Source organism: Tauraco erythrolophus, chromosome 22, assembly GCF_009769465.1.
Source record: "Tauraco erythrolophus isolate bTauEry1 chromosome 22, bTauEry1.pri, whole genome shotgun sequence".
In the NCBI taxonomy this organism is placed as follows: Eukaryota; Metazoa; Chordata; class Aves; order Musophagiformes; family Musophagidae; genus Tauraco; species Tauraco erythrolophus.
In genome coordinates this window covers 1,095,497-1,114,296 of record NC_141486.1, presented here as the reverse complement: position 1 = coordinate 1,114,296, position 18,800 = coordinate 1,095,497, and the positions used below count along the sequence as shown (strand labels likewise).

The 18,800-nt window shown below is 50.2% G+C and overlaps 1 protein-coding gene across 1 annotated transcript in view; it reads left to right on the top strand.

The window, feature by feature from the left end:
• Positions 1-18,800, top strand: part of ZNF618 (zinc finger protein 618) — a 164,826-nt gene that overhangs the window by 91,460 nt on the left and 54,566 nt on the right. Inside the window, exons 4-7 of the mRNA XM_086625442.1 lie at positions 96-352; positions 4,382-4,477; positions 7,170-7,247; positions 14,770-14,808. Coding sequence (XP_086481568.1) covers positions 96-352; positions 4,382-4,477; positions 7,170-7,247; positions 14,770-14,808 — 470 coding nt within the window. The remainder of the gene's footprint in view (positions 1-95; positions 353-4,381; positions 4,478-7,169; positions 7,248-14,769; positions 14,809-18,800) is intronic.

Here is an 18,800-nt window from a genome sequence, read left to right as displayed (position 1 = left end):
GAAAAAGAAAGTACCTTTAATTATGTCCTAGTGATGAGAAAGTTGAGCGCTTGACAGTGAGGATTCATGTTTTCTCCTCTTTTCCCCCCATTCAGGGAGTGTTTGAAGAGGAGCCCGCGGAGCCCCAAAGCGGAGGGCTCCGATTCGGTGACATCTCAGTCCTCACCCAGTGAAGAGGCTGGAATGATGACTGAGGTGAAAGTGAAAACAGAGGTACCAGATGACTATATCGAAGAGGTGATCTGGCAGGATGACACCAAAGATTCCAAGAAGAACATAAAAGATGGGCCGGGAGATGTGCCCGCGGAGATCTGCGTGGTCATAGGTGGGGTCCGCAACCAGCAGACACTCGGTAAGCTATGGGATAACGCACCGCACCAGTCAGTTCCCGGAATCCGTGGTGTGGGGAGAGGAACAAAGCTCTGGAGAGCTGTTCCTGGAAGCTCGGCTCTGCTGGAAGGTCCAGAGCCAAGGTGCACATCAGTCTCAGGGTCCTGGCTCAGGATTGTTGACCACCTTGAACTTTTCGCTATCTGTTTGCATCTGCTCACCCCTAAAGACTCAACCAAGATCAGGGTAACTGTAAGAAAAAAGCTTACTGTCTTCTTCGGACGTGGTAAATGATTTGCCCGGCAGCCACGTGCAGAATTCATGGTGAACCCAGGGCTGGTGGTGGTTGTGTTGGGCATAGCTGAGGAGGCCGTTGGGAGGAAAGCCTGAGAAAAAGTTGAAATGCTTTGAGGAAAGCGGCTGCTTTCTGTGAATCATTAGATTGAGCTAAAAAACAGGTTTTACAGGTTGCTCCTTGTTTGTTTTTCTGATCGCTGGTAATGTTGTGGGAATGATTTTGACTTTTGGCTGGCTGTGGTGTGCCACTTCCAAAACAGTGCTGCCTACCCCACCTAGAGCTATGAAGAGAAGAAGCTTTTTCTTTTTTTTCTGTGAACATCAGACTGTCTTCTCCTCCTGCTCCAGGGAAAGGGCTTTCTGCAGGATCCTGGAGAGGCACCACTCTTGCTAAAGGGACTCATCTGTTGGCTCCAACACGGAGCAGGCCCCAGCAGTGACTTTAGAGAGGCAAAGACAGTTGAAGATATAATGAAGAAAGAGCAGTTGGACCATGTTACTTTCGAGGGACTCTGGAGAAAGCTAATTTGAGCTGCCCAGTGTTGCTGTTGGGGTTGGTTGGTCTTGCAGGTGGAGCGAAAAGAGGTATTGATGTTAAATTTTCCCCTGTTTTTTGCTTAATTGTTGTCCATGCTGTTGGAAGGAGACCCTGGAGGGTGTCGTTAGCTGGTGACTGTACTGGGAGCATCGTCGTCCCTCCTGTCCTCCTTTCCCTGGTAGGACAGCCACTAAGAATGGCAGGCTTGGAGGTCACTGCCATTTAGGCAGGGTCAAAAGATCCAGGGAAAGCCTAAGAAGTCCGTAACTGTTTCCAACTTAAAGATCTGACAATTCGAAGGAAATACTCTGTATATATTTAGAGCTTTTGTGCCTCCACAGCTCTTGAGAAGTTGGTCGCTGCATGGGCAACCCTGAAACACAGAGGTTTCTGGCACCCCTGGAGGGATGGGTGGAGAGATGACCGCTGACGGGAGGCAATAGGAGCTTCTTCTTCAGCTGTGGTCACCAGCCCTTGATGAAAGCATCTGCAGATCAGGACTGTCATGTAGGATCATTCTCCCCATGGCTTCTGGCTGGGCAGCAGCAGCTGCTCTGCAGATGATGTCCCCTGAGTTGACTATAGTGTCATGCAAAGCAGGGGACGGGCTTTTGCTGTTGGCCAACTTGGATGCACACCGACACGTCGTACCTACTGGGAACTTTGGGACAGGCTGGGGTGAGAGGGGACACCATTCAACATGCAGGCACTGCGAGGAGGGGGACAGAGAGTGAGTTACTAGTTAACAAGTGGTGGTTGAAAGCTGTAGAAAGTAAACTGGAGAACCTCTATCTGGAAGGGCCTTTTCAAAGGAAAAACGTGCATCATATTTTTTATTTTATAGCCTTGCACTGGGTTTCTTTAAAGGCAACTTAGTCCTGAGGTGGTTGGCAGTTGGCGGCCAGTTCCGTTGTGAAAGAGCCCTGTAAGTGCCCCTGTTCATCCGCCATCCACGGAACTCCTGCCTGCTGGGGAGGTGGCTCTGAACGACTTTTCTGTTTGGCCACCACATACTGTGCTGTGTGCGGACCCACCGTGGTGCCCGGGTATCAGTTCCTTGTGGTTTCTGAAACTGGCTCCCAGTCAATTCTGCTGGTGCCCTCCGTGCCGCCGCAGAAGCCGCAGGCACTGTTTCCATCGCCGCGCACGGCTGCGCCACTCGCACGACAGCCGTCCCGTGCCTGCTGCTCCGCCGGCGATTTTCGGAGCAGCCCAAGGTTGCCAGCAGCTGAAGGTGCCAGTCCCTCCTTCCTCTGGAGCAAAGGCTTTGTGATCTCTGCTGCTGACCACCAGCACTCCGAGGAGATGTTTTTCTCCCTGAAGCCTTTCTCGTGGTGCGATCTGGTAGCCCTGCATCTAAACCACTTCAGCCGTGCGGAAGGGCAAGGCTCCGGCAGGATTTTCCTCGCCTTCAATCAAGGAAGCTGAGATAGAGATGTTGAAAATGGTTATTTTTTTATAGGAATTCGTAATGCAGGATGAAGTGGTGAATCAGGAGTGAGTGAATCCCCCTCCTTCGACACTCAGACCATCTCCTGTGGTGGTGTGCTGGGGACGGTCGGTTAAACGCGGGAGGTGTTGTCGGAGCCGGGGCCATGGTGCTGGAGGCTTCAGGGCACACGTGGCTCCAGGTGCCAGACGGCTTTCCTGCGGGGCTCGGCTTCAGGACTTGGCTGAAATACACGTTGGAAGATTTATGTCTCTTCTGAGTCCCTCATCTCCTGCAGGAGCATGCTGTATTCATCTTCTCAGTTGTTACTCGGAGCAATTTATAACAGGGATTCCCAGCTCCGTTGCTGCTATTCGCTTGTGTTTTCATCAAATCAGGCCTTGTCTGTGCTGCCTCCTGCTCGGTTACACCTTCCCGTGTCTCTCTCCACACTTGGAACTGCTCTAGACTCTGTTTCCACCTGTTTGGAGCAGCCAAAACCCCACGGCAGATGAAAGCAGATGCGGCAAAGCGGGATGGGTGGTGGTGGTGGCCGCAGTCCCCCAGCCGAAGAGCCGGTGCTGCTCTTTGTGGTTTTGGGCCGTTTCCCTTTCGCCTGCGGGGTCTCGCTTCGGGCATCTCAGGCAAAGAAAGCCAACGGAGAGGTTGGCTCCAACCCAGCGTCCGGTCAGCAGCAGACTGAGACCTGCCGCTGCGGCCCCCACGCTCCTCCACATCCACCCACCTGTGCCCCCCGTGGTACCGCCGGGTCTCCCCGCCCCGGAGGTGCTGTGCTTCTGGCACCGCACGGCTCCCAGGTGCAATATTTCCTGTTCTTTCTTCTTTTTTCTTGCTAGCTTCACCTGCTGGCCTCAGGCCAGGGTCATTTGAAGAGCTCCAACACATTGAGATTTCTCAGGGCAGGGGTGTTGGGGAAAAAAGGCAGAGAGGTCCACCATGGAGCTGTCTAGAAAGGAGAGGAAAGAAAATGGAACTTTCCTTTTAAGTCAGAGAGAAAGGGGGAGAGACTGTTTGGTGGATGGGGAGGGGAGATTTCAGCTAGATCTGAGGAAGAAATTTTTTACAATGAGGGTGGTGAGGCACTGGCACAGGTTGCCCAGAGAAGCTGTGGCTGCCCCATCCCTGGAAGTGTTCAAGGCCAGGTTGGATGAGGCTTTGAGCAACCTGGCGTAGTGGAGGGTGTTCCTGCCCAGGGCAGGGGGGTTGGAACTGGATGATCTTGAAGGTCTCTTCCAACCCAAACCATTCTGTGATTGTATGGTTTTCTAATGTTGGGAATACTGTCAGGTCAGTGTTTGTGTTTCGGAGAACTGAGTTATCTGTGAGTTGATCAGGAGGAGCGTTACACAAGACTATTTAAGCTTTCAATCTGGTCCATGCTTTGCGAGAATCATGTTGGAGAGAATTTTTCAAGTAATGCATTAAATCATAAATGTTTCTGAGACAAAAACTGAAGAGTGGATCCTTCTGCTTTGAGACTATCAATCTTACATGCACATGCTTGATTCATGCTGTGATGCTGATGTCTCAGTTGCTGAGCTGCTCAGCACATGTAATTGAAGAGCACTTTGGATTCTCCCTAGTTAAACGAAATAAAATAGTGCTGCAGAAGCCATAAGAAACTCTTTGTGATCTCTGACATCTTGTTACCAAGGCACAGGGACAGATGGGTCTTGGCAGTTTTTAATAGGCTTCAGCCATCATTATTCTTTGGAAATGCATCCACTTTAAGGGCTCTTTTCTGATTTTTTTTTTGCACAATTTAGATGGAAAAGCAGTGGAACGTGGCTCTCCCGTTGGATATACACGAAATCGATATTCAGGGACCTGGATTTTTGACCATGCATTGAGATACACGTCCGGTATGTGATGGAAGGGTGTGAAAGTCTAACCAGGGATCAGGGAGCAAGGGAAAGCTCTGGATGCAACGGGTGTGTTGCCCAAATTCCAGCCGCGAGGCTTAGGAAAAGCCTGGCAAAGCTGAGCGCACCAACTAACCAAAAACCTTCCCCATCTCCCCTCCTGCCACCAACAGCTTTAACCCGCATGACACCTCCTGATGTGGACAAAGTCCAAGATAAACCACAGCCACCGTGGCGTGTCCAAGGCAACACGGACATGTTCTTTGTAAGGCTTTAACACGTGGTGATGTCTTTTTTTTTGTTCCACTTCGTCTTTCCTCCACGCTAATAACCTTTACTGTGGCAAGGAAAGGAGCCATCCCTCCTTTCTCTAAGATGAGGATTTGTGCCTCTGCCCCCCAAACGGTGGTGTGCTGAGCACACAGCTGGGGCTGTTGAGTTGTCTCGGTGCCTGCAGGACTTCAGGTCTGTAACGCACCTCCCTTACACCCTCCACAGACTCGCTGTCCTCCTGGGGCAGTGCTCTGCTGTCCGCACGTAGGAGGTGGGCAGAGGTACCCCCTCGAAGAAGGTGACTCCAACCTTCCCCGGGTTGCACTTGAGACCAGGGTGCTTCAGGACATCCACATTGGCCGTGGGACGCACCGGTCCCTGTCCTGCCTTTGGCTCCGACCCTTTCCAGGCACAGCCCCTTGCACGAGGGTGGCAGCACCCGTTGGGTTTCACACTGGCACACTTACTTGTTACACTCTTCTTGAAGAACTTCTGCACCACCAACTGCATTTATGTGCCATAGACTTATCTTCAGAGGAAGGGGGGAATATAAGAAAAGTGGGGAAAATAATTCAACCTAGAGCCCCTCACTGTTTTTCCTCTGTTTTCCCAGTGCTCGCAGCGCTGTCGGGGTCTGGGTGGGCGTCAGTCCCGTTCGGCTGTTGGTAGAGCTGAACTGGAGCTGCTGCACAGGGTCAGTGGTTGGTGGGGCCCCAGTGACGGTGGGAGCGCTCCTCTTCTGGCGGTGCTGCTTTGGGGCTCCAGCTGGAAAAGTTTTCAGGAAAGAATTTTGGAGGTTGGCGATGAATGTGATCAGTCCTTGAACGCAGAAAATGAGGACTGGCAGGTGCTGCCAACTTGCTGATGTCCAGGATTTCACTTGGAAAAGCCAGTGGGGAGCGACCACGGGTGATGACTGTCCCATATACGTATATCTATATATAAAATACAACTAGCTACGATAATTAAAAGGCCGTGGAGCAGATCAGACATAGTCAACTGACTATAAGATCAGTATTTTCGAGTATTTTCTCAGATGTGTACTCCTGTGTATCGGACTGTAGCGAATTGCCCCTTTCAGCATCAATGACAAAGTAGCCTCCCAAGCCCCAGGGACAGTCCCGAGTGATGCTGACAGTGATGGAGAGGGAATTCAGTGCTGTTACAGACTGGAAGGAGGGTTATTTTCTTCCCAAGCTGTAAGCAATACGGCCCGGGAGTGGGAAAAAAAGAACATGGCTATGGCATGTTCAAAAATACGGCTGGTTTCATTCCTAGAAAGAGCGCGCTTTGAGTAGCGCTGGGTAAGTATTGCTGTAAAATGACGTTTGGGAATATTTATTTGGATGTGGGGGGGAATGTTTTGTTCTTGTTTGTGGCTCATCCCTGAGTTTCACTGTTTTGCACGGTCAGGAAAAGATTGTTTGCAGGATGCGCGAGGAAGCGTCCATGGAAACGAAGTGCTACGTTCACACAAAATAATATTCAGCCCTTCTTCCTCCCACCTCCTCTTCGAGTAAGTGCTGCTCTTGCCCTACGGAAGAGCACAGATAGGATCCCAGTTACTTTGCTGCTGCTGGACAGCTAAGAAATGCAATTTATTTTGCAAACGAGAGCTTGAAAGGTGAATTTATGGCCTGTTCACCAAGTCAGAGTGAGGAAAAAAAAAAAGATTGAATCAACTTAAATAGCAAATCTAAGGAAATTTCTGTCTGCCTGTCTAATAAACAGAAGAGGCTAAATTCATTGCATAATTTCATCATTACAAATGATTCTCCCAGCTCTGTTTCTCTGGTTTCATTTGAAATGACTGTTTGCAGATGTGTGTTTTCTGGAATTAGAGACGCAAACTAAGAAGAGACTGCTGTGGTCATGTGCTTTTCCTTAAAAAGGTCAAAAGTTCTATTTGTATCTATTTGGTTTCCTCTGGGTGGATATTTACCAAATCTCTGTGGGTTTCTTGAGAAATTTGTACATTGTGCATTTCTTGAGAAATTTTGAAAACTCCTTGCCTCAAGATAACATATTGCCTTCTTTTTTCAGCTGAAAAACTTTTTTTTCCCATATACTAGGAACTTACTGAAAAGTAATTCAAGGTTATTTCTGTCCATAGGAAATATTAGTCATTATTATAAAATTATAAGTCAGGCTATTTTGAGAGTGGCTCTTTCATGTTAGCAGAGTTAAAAAGATATACTGAAAATGTAAGTTCAGGGTAATATGCCAAGGAATCTTAAATAAGGCTGAAAAAAGAATTGAGTCTGGGATAGTGATTTCCTGCATTTATCTTCATGAACCTTCCAAAAATTACTTTGCTGCAAACTACATTCTTTTGTCCCCAGTTTATGGATAAGTATGTGGTGAGGCTGTTTTTCCTGATCTAATATGGTGATGTGTGCTTTTCTGTCTTGTTTTTCAGGGTCTTACGAGTGCGGAATATGTGGGAAGAAATACAAGTATTACAACTGTTTCCAGACCCATGTGCGAGCGCACAGAGGTATCTCACTCCTGCTCAAATCTTTGGGAATCCTGGGGTGACTTTCAGGTTCAGGGACTATTTTTTGGGAAGGTCTTGAAGATCTCTCTGCGGCTTCTGTGTTCATCGGTAGCGCTTCTTTCGGGTGGCCCGTTCGTAGGATAAATTTGGGGGCTGTCTAAGCTTTGGGGCTCCCTGCTCCAGCGATATTTCTTCCGAGGTCAGGAGCAGCTGTGGCGTTGGGGGCACAGGGCTCTCTGGGGGCACTGCTGTGTGTTGGGAGAGCTGCAAATCCAGAATTTTCTCCTGGCAGGTACCACGGTGCCAGCAGTGTAGTTACCACCGCAGGAGGAGGCATCTCCCCGGGGTGCTCCGTGCTCCTGCCCAGCTGGGTGTTTCGGTCCATCCCTGTTAAGTCAGGATGGGAAGATACCAAGTCAGATATTGGCATTGCTATACTGCTGTATTTTTGTGTTAAAATCAAAATGATACTTGAATTTACACCTGCTGTCAGCTGAGGTCACTTTCCAAATGTATTGTGTGTCTGAAGTGTCTTGTGCTTAGTCAGGAGTGACTTTTATTGGAATTTTCTGTAAGTCTGGCCAATTCACTGCTGCTTATGTGCAGAAACGGGAAAGGTTTTTTTGGTGTTTTGTACAATTAGTGTAGTCTGTGTAATCTGGAGAAATATATATCTGAAGTAACAGAACAACAGGAGTTTGAAACTAGCTCGTGAGCCTTTTGGTGGTTTTATTTTTTTCACCTGAGTTGAGCACTGAAGTCTGTGTCAGAATTGTAGGAGCATCTGCTTTAGCTCCTCAGTTGTAACTGGCAGTATCGGCGCACGTGGTCTTCAATAAAACGATTGACTGGAATGTCTAAAGGAGCATAAAGGAAATTCCCAGTGAAAAGTTTGAAAATCCAGGAACAACGAAGGCTAATGCAATATTAAATTTTAAGTGTGTGAACTCTCGAAGTCAGCAAATGCATAGCTGAAAAGCTAACATGCATCCTGAACTTCTCAGAGTTCTTCAGAGTCTCGTAATACATCCTTTAATTGCATGGCTGCGTAGTTCTCCTGTGCTCTTTAACATCACAGAGCTGCTTCTGTATCCTTAGATACATGCAGAATTGTTTTTCAAGGCTCGTATTCCTTTCTAAATACCAACAAAATTCCTCAAAGTCTTTTAAATATAATTGCAAAGTAGCTTCACTCTACAGTTTAAGAAAAAAAAATCCATAAAATAATAGCAAGTGGCAGTGATTTGCTGACATGCAGAGTGCTTTGCTATTGCATCACAGCATTGCAACAATTTTGCAATAATAATTGCAGGATTTAGATTTGGGACAAGGATTGCTTTTATTTTACTTCTCTTCCCCAAGCACTATGGGATCTTTAATTCATCTGGAATTTTAGGAGATACATTAGTATGAGGTCACCTCCTAGTGTGTGATCCAGTTGATTTGTGTTTATACATTTATTTCTGTTCGATCATGAAATCAAACTATGTATTAAATGCTGTGCATGCATGGGCATCCACATGTACAATTGATATCCATAGTTTTCTCTTGAACTCAGCCATGATTTTACCTTTTGCTTCCAAAGCGTTTTTAATGTGTAGCTATAGACGATGGAAATTTTCAAAATTTTGAATGTGGAAATTTATTAGTAATTTTCCCATCAGAGGTGGAGAAGCACAATTTATATGTGTGAACCTTAGAAAATGGGAGTTTTATGTTGCTGTACATTGACGCATGTAGTAGTAACATTTAAAGCGCATTTGATTTGCCTTAAGACAATAAAAATCAAAACGAGATATTTATTCACGTACACTCCTCAAGAAGAAATCAAACGGAAAACTCGATGCAACTCTGTAAATGTGATTCTCTGAGAAACTGAACCTGAGCTGGCAGTTAAGGCAGTCGGGCCGCGTACCTGTCTGCGGAGAAACAACGTGCCGTTGGATGTGCATGGGATGCAGAGGTAGGGAAAAAAAACCAAAAGAGGATTATATGGAGGAAAGTCCTGTGTGATATTATCCAGTGAGAATCGTGCACGGAACAGTGCTGGAAATAGCGTAAGAGCGCAGGACTGAAAGAAATTTTTGTGGAAGATGCTTTTATTGCCAGGTGTATCTAAGGGTTCCTGTAAAGAAGGGGCTGGTGTTGCGCTGTGGTGCCCCGCGCGAGATAACTGGGTGGTTACACGCACGTGGAGGATGTGATGCTGCACTTTGCATGTTCTCATAGATTCATAGATTTCTAGGTTGGAAAAGACCTTAGAGATCATCCAGTCCAACCGTTCCTAATCCCCATTAAACCATATCCCTAAGTACATCATCCACCCTGTTCTTAAACACATCCAGGGATGGGGACTCAGCCACCTCCCTGGGCAGCCTATTCCAGTGGCTGACAACCCTTTCAGAGAAGAAATACTTCCTAACATCCAACCTGAACCTCCCCTGACTAAGCTTATGCCCATTTCCTCTTGTTCTATCACCCATCACTAATGTAAAGAGCCCTTCCCCCACCTCCCCACCATCCCTTCTCAAGTATTTATAGGCTGTAATCAGGTCTCCCCTCAGCCTCCTCTTCTCCAGGCTAAACAGCCCCAACTCCCTCAGCCGCTCCCCATAAGTTTTATTTTCCAGCCCCTTGACCAGTTTAGTCGCCCTTCTCTGGACTCGCTCCAGGAGCTCAATATCTCTCTTAAGGCGAGGGGCCCAAAACTGGGCACAATATTCCAGGTGCGGCCTCACCAGTGCCGAGTACAGGGGCAGGATCACTTCCCTGCTCCTGCTGGTCACACTATTCTTGATACACGCCAGTATCCCATTGGCCTTCTTGGCCACCTGGGCACACTGCTGGCTCATATCAAGCCGGTAGTCAACCAAGACCCCCAGGTCCTTCTCCGCCAGGCAGCTCTCCAGCCACTCTTCCCCGAGCCTGTAGCGATGCTTCTCCCTGCGTGTCTTCAGCCCATGTCTTGGCTAACACGCCGAGGCACTGGCAAGCCAGCTCTCCTGGCTCTGCTCGTCCCCGAAGCCCTGGAAATGGAGCTGCCTTGGCTTGCTACACACCAGCAACTCAGCTCCTGAGTCTTTTAGCCCTTTCTTTCTGGCTGGGCGAGGAAGGAGCCGTGTTGCAGCGGCAGGACCTGGCATTCCCTCTTTGCCTGATGCGTTTTCCAAGCGTCAGCTGCGGTTTCTCCGAGGTCTGGGCCACCCATCAGTCACGTAGCAGCTGCCTTTCCCCGAAGGTTTGACTGATGCTGGGTAAACTCACCAGCTCAGCCTCAGAGTAGCTAGAGGGAACTCAGGCCCCTTTTTCTTCTCATTAGGTGCTTTCTTCCAGGGCTTTTGGGGCATTCGGGCAGAAACAATCTGGGTTTTGTGATTTGCTGAAGGATACACCCCTTCCCCTTGAACAGCCCTCTGCTTTTTGCTTTCTGGTGTGGTTCCTGTGTCACTGATGGTCCTTGGCCAATCTGTGGGTTGGTCCTGCAGATGGACAGAGCTGGTGGTGCAAAAGGGACAGCAAATAGTCATTGTGTTGATCTGGTTTGGACCTTTGGGGCAGAACAACTGAAAAACCCATCTGTTTCACCAGCCCCGCTGTCATCATTCGGTGACACAACCTCTGTCCCCGGGATGGCAGGTTCAGAGGTCCCAAGTTGTTCTTGCTTTGAACTGGGATATTTCTAAGCTGGTTTTTGTACATCTCGGGGTCCAGTTTGGAGCTGCAGCAGGGGAGCCTGGGGCTTGTGGCTCGTGGCCAGCATGGGTGGGAGGTCTGTTGCCCTCTCTGCTCTTGCAGTCAGTCCTTGCTTGTCAGTCGCTCGTTTTGTCCGATGCAAAACTTAAATTTCTTCTCATCCTTTGAGTTGTTCAGTTTCACATTAAGACTCTCACAGTGGTGACATCGCATTTTTCTTTGTAATGGTCATTTTTGGGAGAAATTTCCTAGTTTGTTGGGGCTTTTTTATAGCTGCACCTGTCTCCTTTCTAGATCTCCATTGTAGAGAAGCTGTGGTGGAGGTGACCTGTGTTCTTTAGGTTGATTTTTTTCCTTGTCTGCCTTCAGGAATGGGTGGTTTCTTATTGGAAAACTGAGCATTTTCTCATTTTCTTAGTTTCTTGAGCCTTCCCTGTGGTGCTCAGCACTGGCTGGAGAATTTCAGGGAGCGATTGATCTCCTGGCAGTTTGCAGATGCAAAGGGTTGAGGCAGCTCTTGTTCAAGACGTGCTGCCTCGTAGGAGCAAAGCTCCCTGTCTGCTTCGCTCTGAAAGCCGAGATGCGTGCCCGGAAAACCCCGTGTAAAGGGTCCTGCAGAGAACAAGAAACGTAGGTAAGAAATATCCTCGCTACGTTTCTTCAAGGAAGAAATGAAAAGGTTGTGCTCCTTCCCCTTCGCCTCCCCGAAACGCACAGATGAAATAAAGAAGAAACCCAACAAAAAAAAACCAAAAAAAACCCAAAACAAGTTACATTGTCGAGCTGAAAGGCTCCTTTGTGAGCTGTTGTGCAGCCCTGCAGATTCCCGGCTCCTTCCTCCTGCCGGGGTTCCGCGGGAGCAGAAAGGCTGCGCGTTCCTGGTGACGGCGGAGGGCTCCGTCCCGGCCGTCGGCGCTGACGGACGTTGCCGCTTCGCCCACGTGCAAGCCAGGCCCTGAAAACGTGTCGCTTACAGGGCTTGTTGTTGAGCTCACGTGGGGTTTTTCAAGTCGTTAAAAGGTTTGGATTCCCCTCAGGAGTCAGGCAGCTAGAAAGTTCGGGGTTGTACGGTTGGGTTGTGTTTAAGCAACACGAGCAGCAAAACATCGGCGTGTTTTGGGTCAGGAAAATTATTTCACTTTTGGATAACTCGAAAAAAAAATATGGCTGAAATTACTTTATTAGACTTTCAAAAAGTAAATTTAAAAACCTCTGGGCTGAGGCCAAGCAAGGGAGATTTTTACCCAACGGAGAATTCTTCAGAAAGCAAATGAAAGAAAAGAGCGAGGCTCAAGTTTAACCCTCGCAGGATATATGGCGAGAGTTCTAAGAATTGGTGGAAGTTCTCTGCTTCCAGATAAGCTTTTCTGGGCTGAACGATGATTTTGCTCAGGTTGTTTTTCTGTATTATTTATTTCCATTATTTAGTTGCTGTGCTGCCTTTCTCTGCACCGGTCAGCCCTCCGTTACCATCCCGCACGGGTGTGCCTGTGCCAGCCGAGCGGCTGCTCTGCCGTCGTCGGAATGGGTGCCGAATGCACCGGAGTGGGATTGTTTTCTTCAGGCAAAGTTTCTAGTTCAACCAGTTGTTAAAAAGTTTCTCAAAGCTTTTCAAGTTTTGGATTAATATTTTCTAAGGATGACTTCTGCTCGATTCCAAAAATACGAAAAGGAAGATGATTCGTTCAAAGTGTGAATACAGAAAAACGCCAAGTTTTTCCAAAGTGCACGTTTTTGGAGTCTGAGTTGGAGCAGTTCTGTGACTGAACCAACTTTGAGGTGAGAAATTGAAAATTAATGGTGAAATAACCGTTCCTGAGGAGAGATGGTGCTTCTGAGCTGAAGAAAGTTGGATTTCATTTGTATGATTATCTGCTACTGAAAAGTCAGAGCGTTTTGGGGGATCCCTCTGTGTGGCACCCCAAGCATCCAGTTTTTACTGTGCACGTTTCCCAGGCTGCAGCAGATTTTTATAGGAGATGCAGGAAGTTATTTGAGACACAGGAGTTAACTTGCCTCTTTCCCAGCTTTCCTGCCGACCTCCCTACTCTCACTTATTTTTGCAACTTTCTCAGAAATTGGTCTTTTGTTTTAAAGCTGTAATTACTTGGTCTCAGCCCAAAGTAGAGTGGGCTGTTAGGGGATTTTTAGGTGCTTTTTTTTTTTAATTCATGAAGACTTTAGTCTGTCTTACGACTAAGAGTAACAACATTTCTTAACACAGTTCAGAAATGGCTGCTGCTTAAACCTTTGTGTGTTGCTCGGTTCTTGTAATGTTTGACTAAAGTACTTTTTAAAGCTGTTTAAATGACAGAAATGGCCTGGTGCGTGCATACTACATATCTTTTATGGTTTATTTATGCCATTGTCTGTGAACGCCAGGACAGCATTTTGCAGGACTCCGTTGTGCCACAGCTAGCTTTTTCCCTGAGTGATAGGTGGTAATTCAAACAAGTAGCAGCTGTGGAAAAACACAGGGGTTTGGCTGTTGAGGGTTTTGCACATGGTGCTGAGTTTCTGATCTGGCCCCTCAGTTTGTGAAGTTGCGCCAAATTAATATCGTTGCCTCGAAAAGTGATCTAATCAGGCAGGTTAATCAAGTAGAACTGTACAGATTCACAAACCCACAATCATTTTGTTTTTATTATTTTTAAGAAATAAGGAAATTAAATGCAAACAGTGTTCATTACTTGAGGTTGCAAATTTTAAATTCAAAAATGCTGGGACATTCTGCAGCTGTGGTTTTCAGAGTAATGCGAGCGTGATTCCAGGAGACATACGGAATACTTTGAAACGCGGTTATGTTATTAGATAATGTGACATACAGTATATGCAATTTAGGATGAACATGAAACACTTCAAAATGGCTTGGAAATCCTGATCATTTATGATCCTTGACTTGTAACATTGGGTTTTGTTTCCCAGCGTGCAGCTTTGCCCACTGCATTCGCTCAGGGCTCGAACGTGATCTTTGCTGTGTGCTCCTTGCTGTCCCACTCGTTACAGCGCAGGGAGCCTTTTCTCCCATCCTTACACGTGCCGTCAGGAAGGCCGGGATAGGACAGTGTATCCCAGGGCAGGATTCTCACGGCCCATCTCGTGCAGAGGCTTTGCGGTCGCTCCCTGTGGCTGGCGGGGAGGCACGGCAGCGGGGCCGGCTGTGCCATCTCCCGTGGGCGGCCGAGCTGGGTGCGCTGCGCACCGCTGGCCCCCCTGGGCTGACAGCCCTCGTGCAGGAATTCAGCACGCGAGCGAGTTCGAGGAACCTTCCGCAGAAATGGCGAAAGGCATCATGAGCTCCGCTGGCGACAGCCGGGACCGTCCGGATGCGTCCGCGCGCTCCGTGCACGCCTCGGCCGGGGTCGACACGACATGGCCGGGCTGCGGCGGGAGGACGGGCGGTGGCAGCGCCGTTCCTCGGGCAGAGCCGCGGGCAGAGCACCGGCGGGCGGCCCCGCACACCCCGCACCGCTCCAGGGCCCTCTCCGAGCTCCCGGAGGCTCCTCGGAGCGGCTCCCTGCGCGCACGCGGCCCTTCCGCCGTCCTGTTTGGAAACCGGGCCCCCGCCACAGCTCCGGGGCGGAGAGCCCCCGCTCTGGGGGCTCTTCCGAAGGGCTGCGGGGCCCCGTGCCCGGTGAGGCCCGGCAGCCTCTCGCTCCCCGCTCTGCCGGCCGCCGCCGCCCCGTCGAGGCACCCCGGGCCTCTGGCAGAGCGGCCGCGCCGGGAGCCGCCGGCAGCCGGGGGAGAGCGAGCGGGGCGCCGGGGGCGGCCGAGGCGCCGCGGGGCAGAGGCGGCCGTCGGGTCTAAGTGCAGCTCTTTCTCTTTGCAGACACTGAAGCCGCCTCAGGGGAAGGAGCCTCACAAGGCAGTAAGTACTCATGGCGCTGGGGCGGCGTCGGGGGGACGGGGCTCGGCGTGTGCGGGCGCTCTCCCGTCGAGGGTACAGAGCGCGGCACCCCGGGCATGTGGCGGGGCGGCGCCGGGTGCGGGCAGCGGGCGGTGTGAGGAGCCGGGCGGGAGGCGGCGGGGCGGGCAGAGGGCGGCCCGCGCCGCGGGGATGGCGGCGGCGGGCGGGAGGCGCCGGGGCAGAGCTGTCGGGGCGGCCGGCTCGGGCACGGGCTGCGCGGGGAGAGGGGCTGCGGCGGCGGCCGCGGTGCCCCGGGGAGCCGCGCGGTGCTGGGGGGGGCGGCGGGCGGCAGCGAGCGGCGCTCCCGCCGCATCAGCCCCCTCGGGGGCACCGCGCTGGGTGCTGCCCGGCGCTCCGGCGCCATCAAGTCTGGCAGGGTTTTTGAGCCTTAAAGCTCCGGTTTGAGGGGGGACGTTGGTAAAGCGGGGTGGGGTCGGCGCAGGCCCCGGGGCTGCGGAGCAGGTGGGTCGGGGGGACCTGGGGGCAGCCCCTGCGAGGGGGTGATGGGGAAGACGGAGTGCGCAGTGGTGGGAGAGTGAGACATGGTGAGCGTGAAGTGGAAAGAAGAGAAGTTGAGGCTGTGCTGAAGGCCAGAGCTTTTCCCCATGCTGCGGAGCAGGCTGTCCAGAGATCTTCTGCGTTCTTGGAGGTTTACAAGACCAGCCTGGATAAAGTCCCAAGTAACCGAGTCTGAGCTCAGAGCAGACCCTGCTTTGAGCAGGAGGTTGGACAAGAGACTCCTGAGGTCTCTGCTGACCTGGATTTTGCGAATGTCGTGTTAGGCGAGAGCCACAGGTTCCATTGGGAAGGTAAGTTACCAACCTTGGTAGTTACAGAGGTCAGCTTGGAAGCACCAAACTCGCCCTGAGTGGGTATAAAATGTTAGGTAGATAGTAAAGAAAACTGATAATTGAAAAGTACAATCATGCCACCTTCTTTGATCTGTTTCTTCAAGCCCGTTCTGTGAAGAGCTGGGATTGGCATAGGGGTGTCTTGGCTTTCTGTCTGCAGAAGGAAGCAGGACTGACTGCATGAAGATCCTCAGCTCTGAGCCGAAACCTCTCAGTGGCATCCAACCATCACACAGTGTATACCCACTCCTGGTGCCCACACGAGGGGAGGTGGGCTCTGCAGCTGGGCCCTTGCTGTTGATCCAGTGACATGTGTGGGCAGGGAAACTCCATCCCAGGCTCCTGTTGCCTCTCTTGTTGTCTCTTTTTCAGTAGGTGCTCTGCTGCCTGTCAGTGTTCTACTTACCCTGAGTCTCCAGGCTCATCTCCTGGCCTCCTTGCTCTGAATTTTGACATGGGGCCCCACTGTGTTCTGTGCTAGTCTGTGTCCATCCTGGGCTTGTTATTCAGGTTTTGGGCATAGTATCCTTTTTGCCAGAGCTTTGGAACCACCTTATGCAGAGATGTTTTTTTCTGTAACTCAGCTTTTCCCCTTCTTACCTGTCACAGCATTTTTTTTGGCTGAGAAAGGCAGGGCAGAGTGAGGTGTGGAGAGTAAGAAGGAAAAAAGCGTGAGAGTTCTTGCCTCTGCTGTGTGGGCAGACCCCATGTCATTCAAGCCATAGAGGGATTTCTGTGGACATAACTGCCTCTGCTGTGGTGGCCAGATCCTGGGGAGCGAGGGAGAAGGGAAAGTCAGAGGCAGAAGTCTCTGGGAGAGGTCAGTGACAAGCAGCTGCTCTCTGCACCAAGCTTCAGAGGAGCTGCCATGGTAGCAGCGGAGTTGGAGCTGGGAGCAGAGGCAGGGACCGCTTCCATCTTCATGCAGCATCTTCTGTCCGCATCTGGCCGCCTCCCCAGTGCAGGAGTTGCTGAACCCCCTTTTTACCTGCCACGCTCATTGCTATCCCAAAATAGTCTCATCTGGCTGAACGAGCTGGAGGCAAGACCAAGCCACCAGAGCAGGGAAACGGTGAGTGGTGGGCTAGGAGATGGGGAAGGAAGATCCACCACAGCTATCTGTCCTGGTGGAAGAACAGGCCAGGCGTGTCACCTGTCTTACAGAGTGAACATGAAACTGCTTGGCCGGTGCTGCTGTTCCTAAGTGCAGATGGTTGTAATTTCCTGACAAAGTCATCTTCCTCTTCCCCTCCTTGCTGCTGCAGTGAAATAGTTCAGCTGTCTTCTTTCCTCCCTGTGCCTTCCCCTCTGGGGCCGGATTAAATCCTTGGCCTACCCTGGTTGCTCTGCATGGCTCTTCTCCTTTTTCCACTCAATGGCTCTCTTGTTTCCTTGTCAGTCTGTTTGCTCTTCATATATTTTAGGAATTTTTTATTTATCTTTCCTTTCCTGCTATTTTTGTTTTGCCTGCTGCTCCACTGCTATTCCTCTGCGACCCGATTTGGCTGTTTACACCCTTTCTGTTGCACACATCTGTATTGTTCACATCTTCCTGTGCTATTTCTGTCTCATTGGGAACCTCTAGATCCATGGTCTCTGCAGGCATGGTTTGCTGCCTTCTTCCAGAATTTCTCAGTATTTAGGAGATACAGCAAGATCTCGTTTTCTCTCACGTGCTTCTCTCTGGGCATCCATCCTAAACTAGTGTGGGTGAGGAGCTTCCTTGACCAGCAGTGGGTCTGGCAAATAACTAAACTGCAGGTTTTTAAAAGCTGTTCCAGTTTTCTCCGTGGTGACTTTTTAGAGGCAGCTGTTACTCATGGCCACAGCAGGCATCCGAAACGTTTTGGTGAAGGCAACCTTGCGTGGCAAGTGGGGAGACATCTCGGCCGCTGCCTCTGCAGAGCACAGCAAGGGCACCGTGGCTTGGTGCCAGGAGTCCCTGAGCTTTGGTGGCAGTGGGCTGTGCTCCCGAGACTGGCCCTGAGAGCAGCGAGGCGGGATTTGTGCTTGGGAGGCAAAGTCTGCATCTGGCTGTATCGGTCCTGAGAGCGAGTCGGGGTGAGTTACTGACGTGGTGGGTGAAGCTGAGTTGTCACGTGCTGCTGCCTTCGGGTCTGAAGGGCTGTGGTAAGAAGGGGCTGCTGCGGGAAGGGCTGGCCTGGCCCTTTTTTTCCTGGAAAGAAGGGAGCCATGGGGCAAGCTGAGGCCAGTTATTGGTTTGCTGCCTGCTTAAAGAGGAGACAGTGGTGTTTAGATTTTCCAGCTGGGAAGGCACTTTGAAGACCCCCTTGAGGAAAAACTATTGCACTTAGTTGGTTGTTTTCAGCCTTTGGGGTTTTTAGTCTATAGATTGTATCTCTGGGACTTCTCCTTTTTTTTTTTTCTTCTGTACTTATTCTTGAAGAGACACAGATCTGTGATATTGAGGAGAGGGTGTGCTCATGAGGACCTAGTCGCATGGCTTTGGGAGCTACTTTTCTAGCCTTGGCTCGGGGTCCAAGACCAGAATTCCCACATGTAGAGAGAAGAAAACAATGCAAGCCACAGTGCTAATGTGTTAATAAAAAGGCTTGTGTAGCTGCTACCAACTTTGACTGGCAGAGGGGAGAGAGATTTTGAAGAAGAACTTTCTATTTGATATTTTTTCCTAGGCGAGAGTGGCCAATTTGACATCTAGGACACTGACTGTTCCTGTAGAAGAGTCTGGCAGTCTCTTCTGAGAGGCTCATATGCCTCCGTGATTTGCTCCAGACTGTTGGAAGTCCTCGGGAAGGTGCTGTTTGGGCTAGATCTGCGCCATCACTCTCCATGAAAATTCCAGTCATTTTTAGGGGAGTTACAAACTTTGCAAAAACAGTTTCTCTCCTGCTGCTCACATACCACGGGAAATTCTTGGCATCCTGACAGGTAGCTAAATAAAACCACTGGCAAGCAGGGGTCCGCGAGCCCTGCACCAGCAGGGACAGCGGGCCGGAGACACGGCTGTGGGAGAGAAACATCACCTTGGACGTGAACAGGTGTTGGCGCTGTGCTGGGTCACGAAGCAGGCTGCGTTCAGTGCACGTCACAGTCTGGGGACAATAGTTTTAAGAGCCAGGC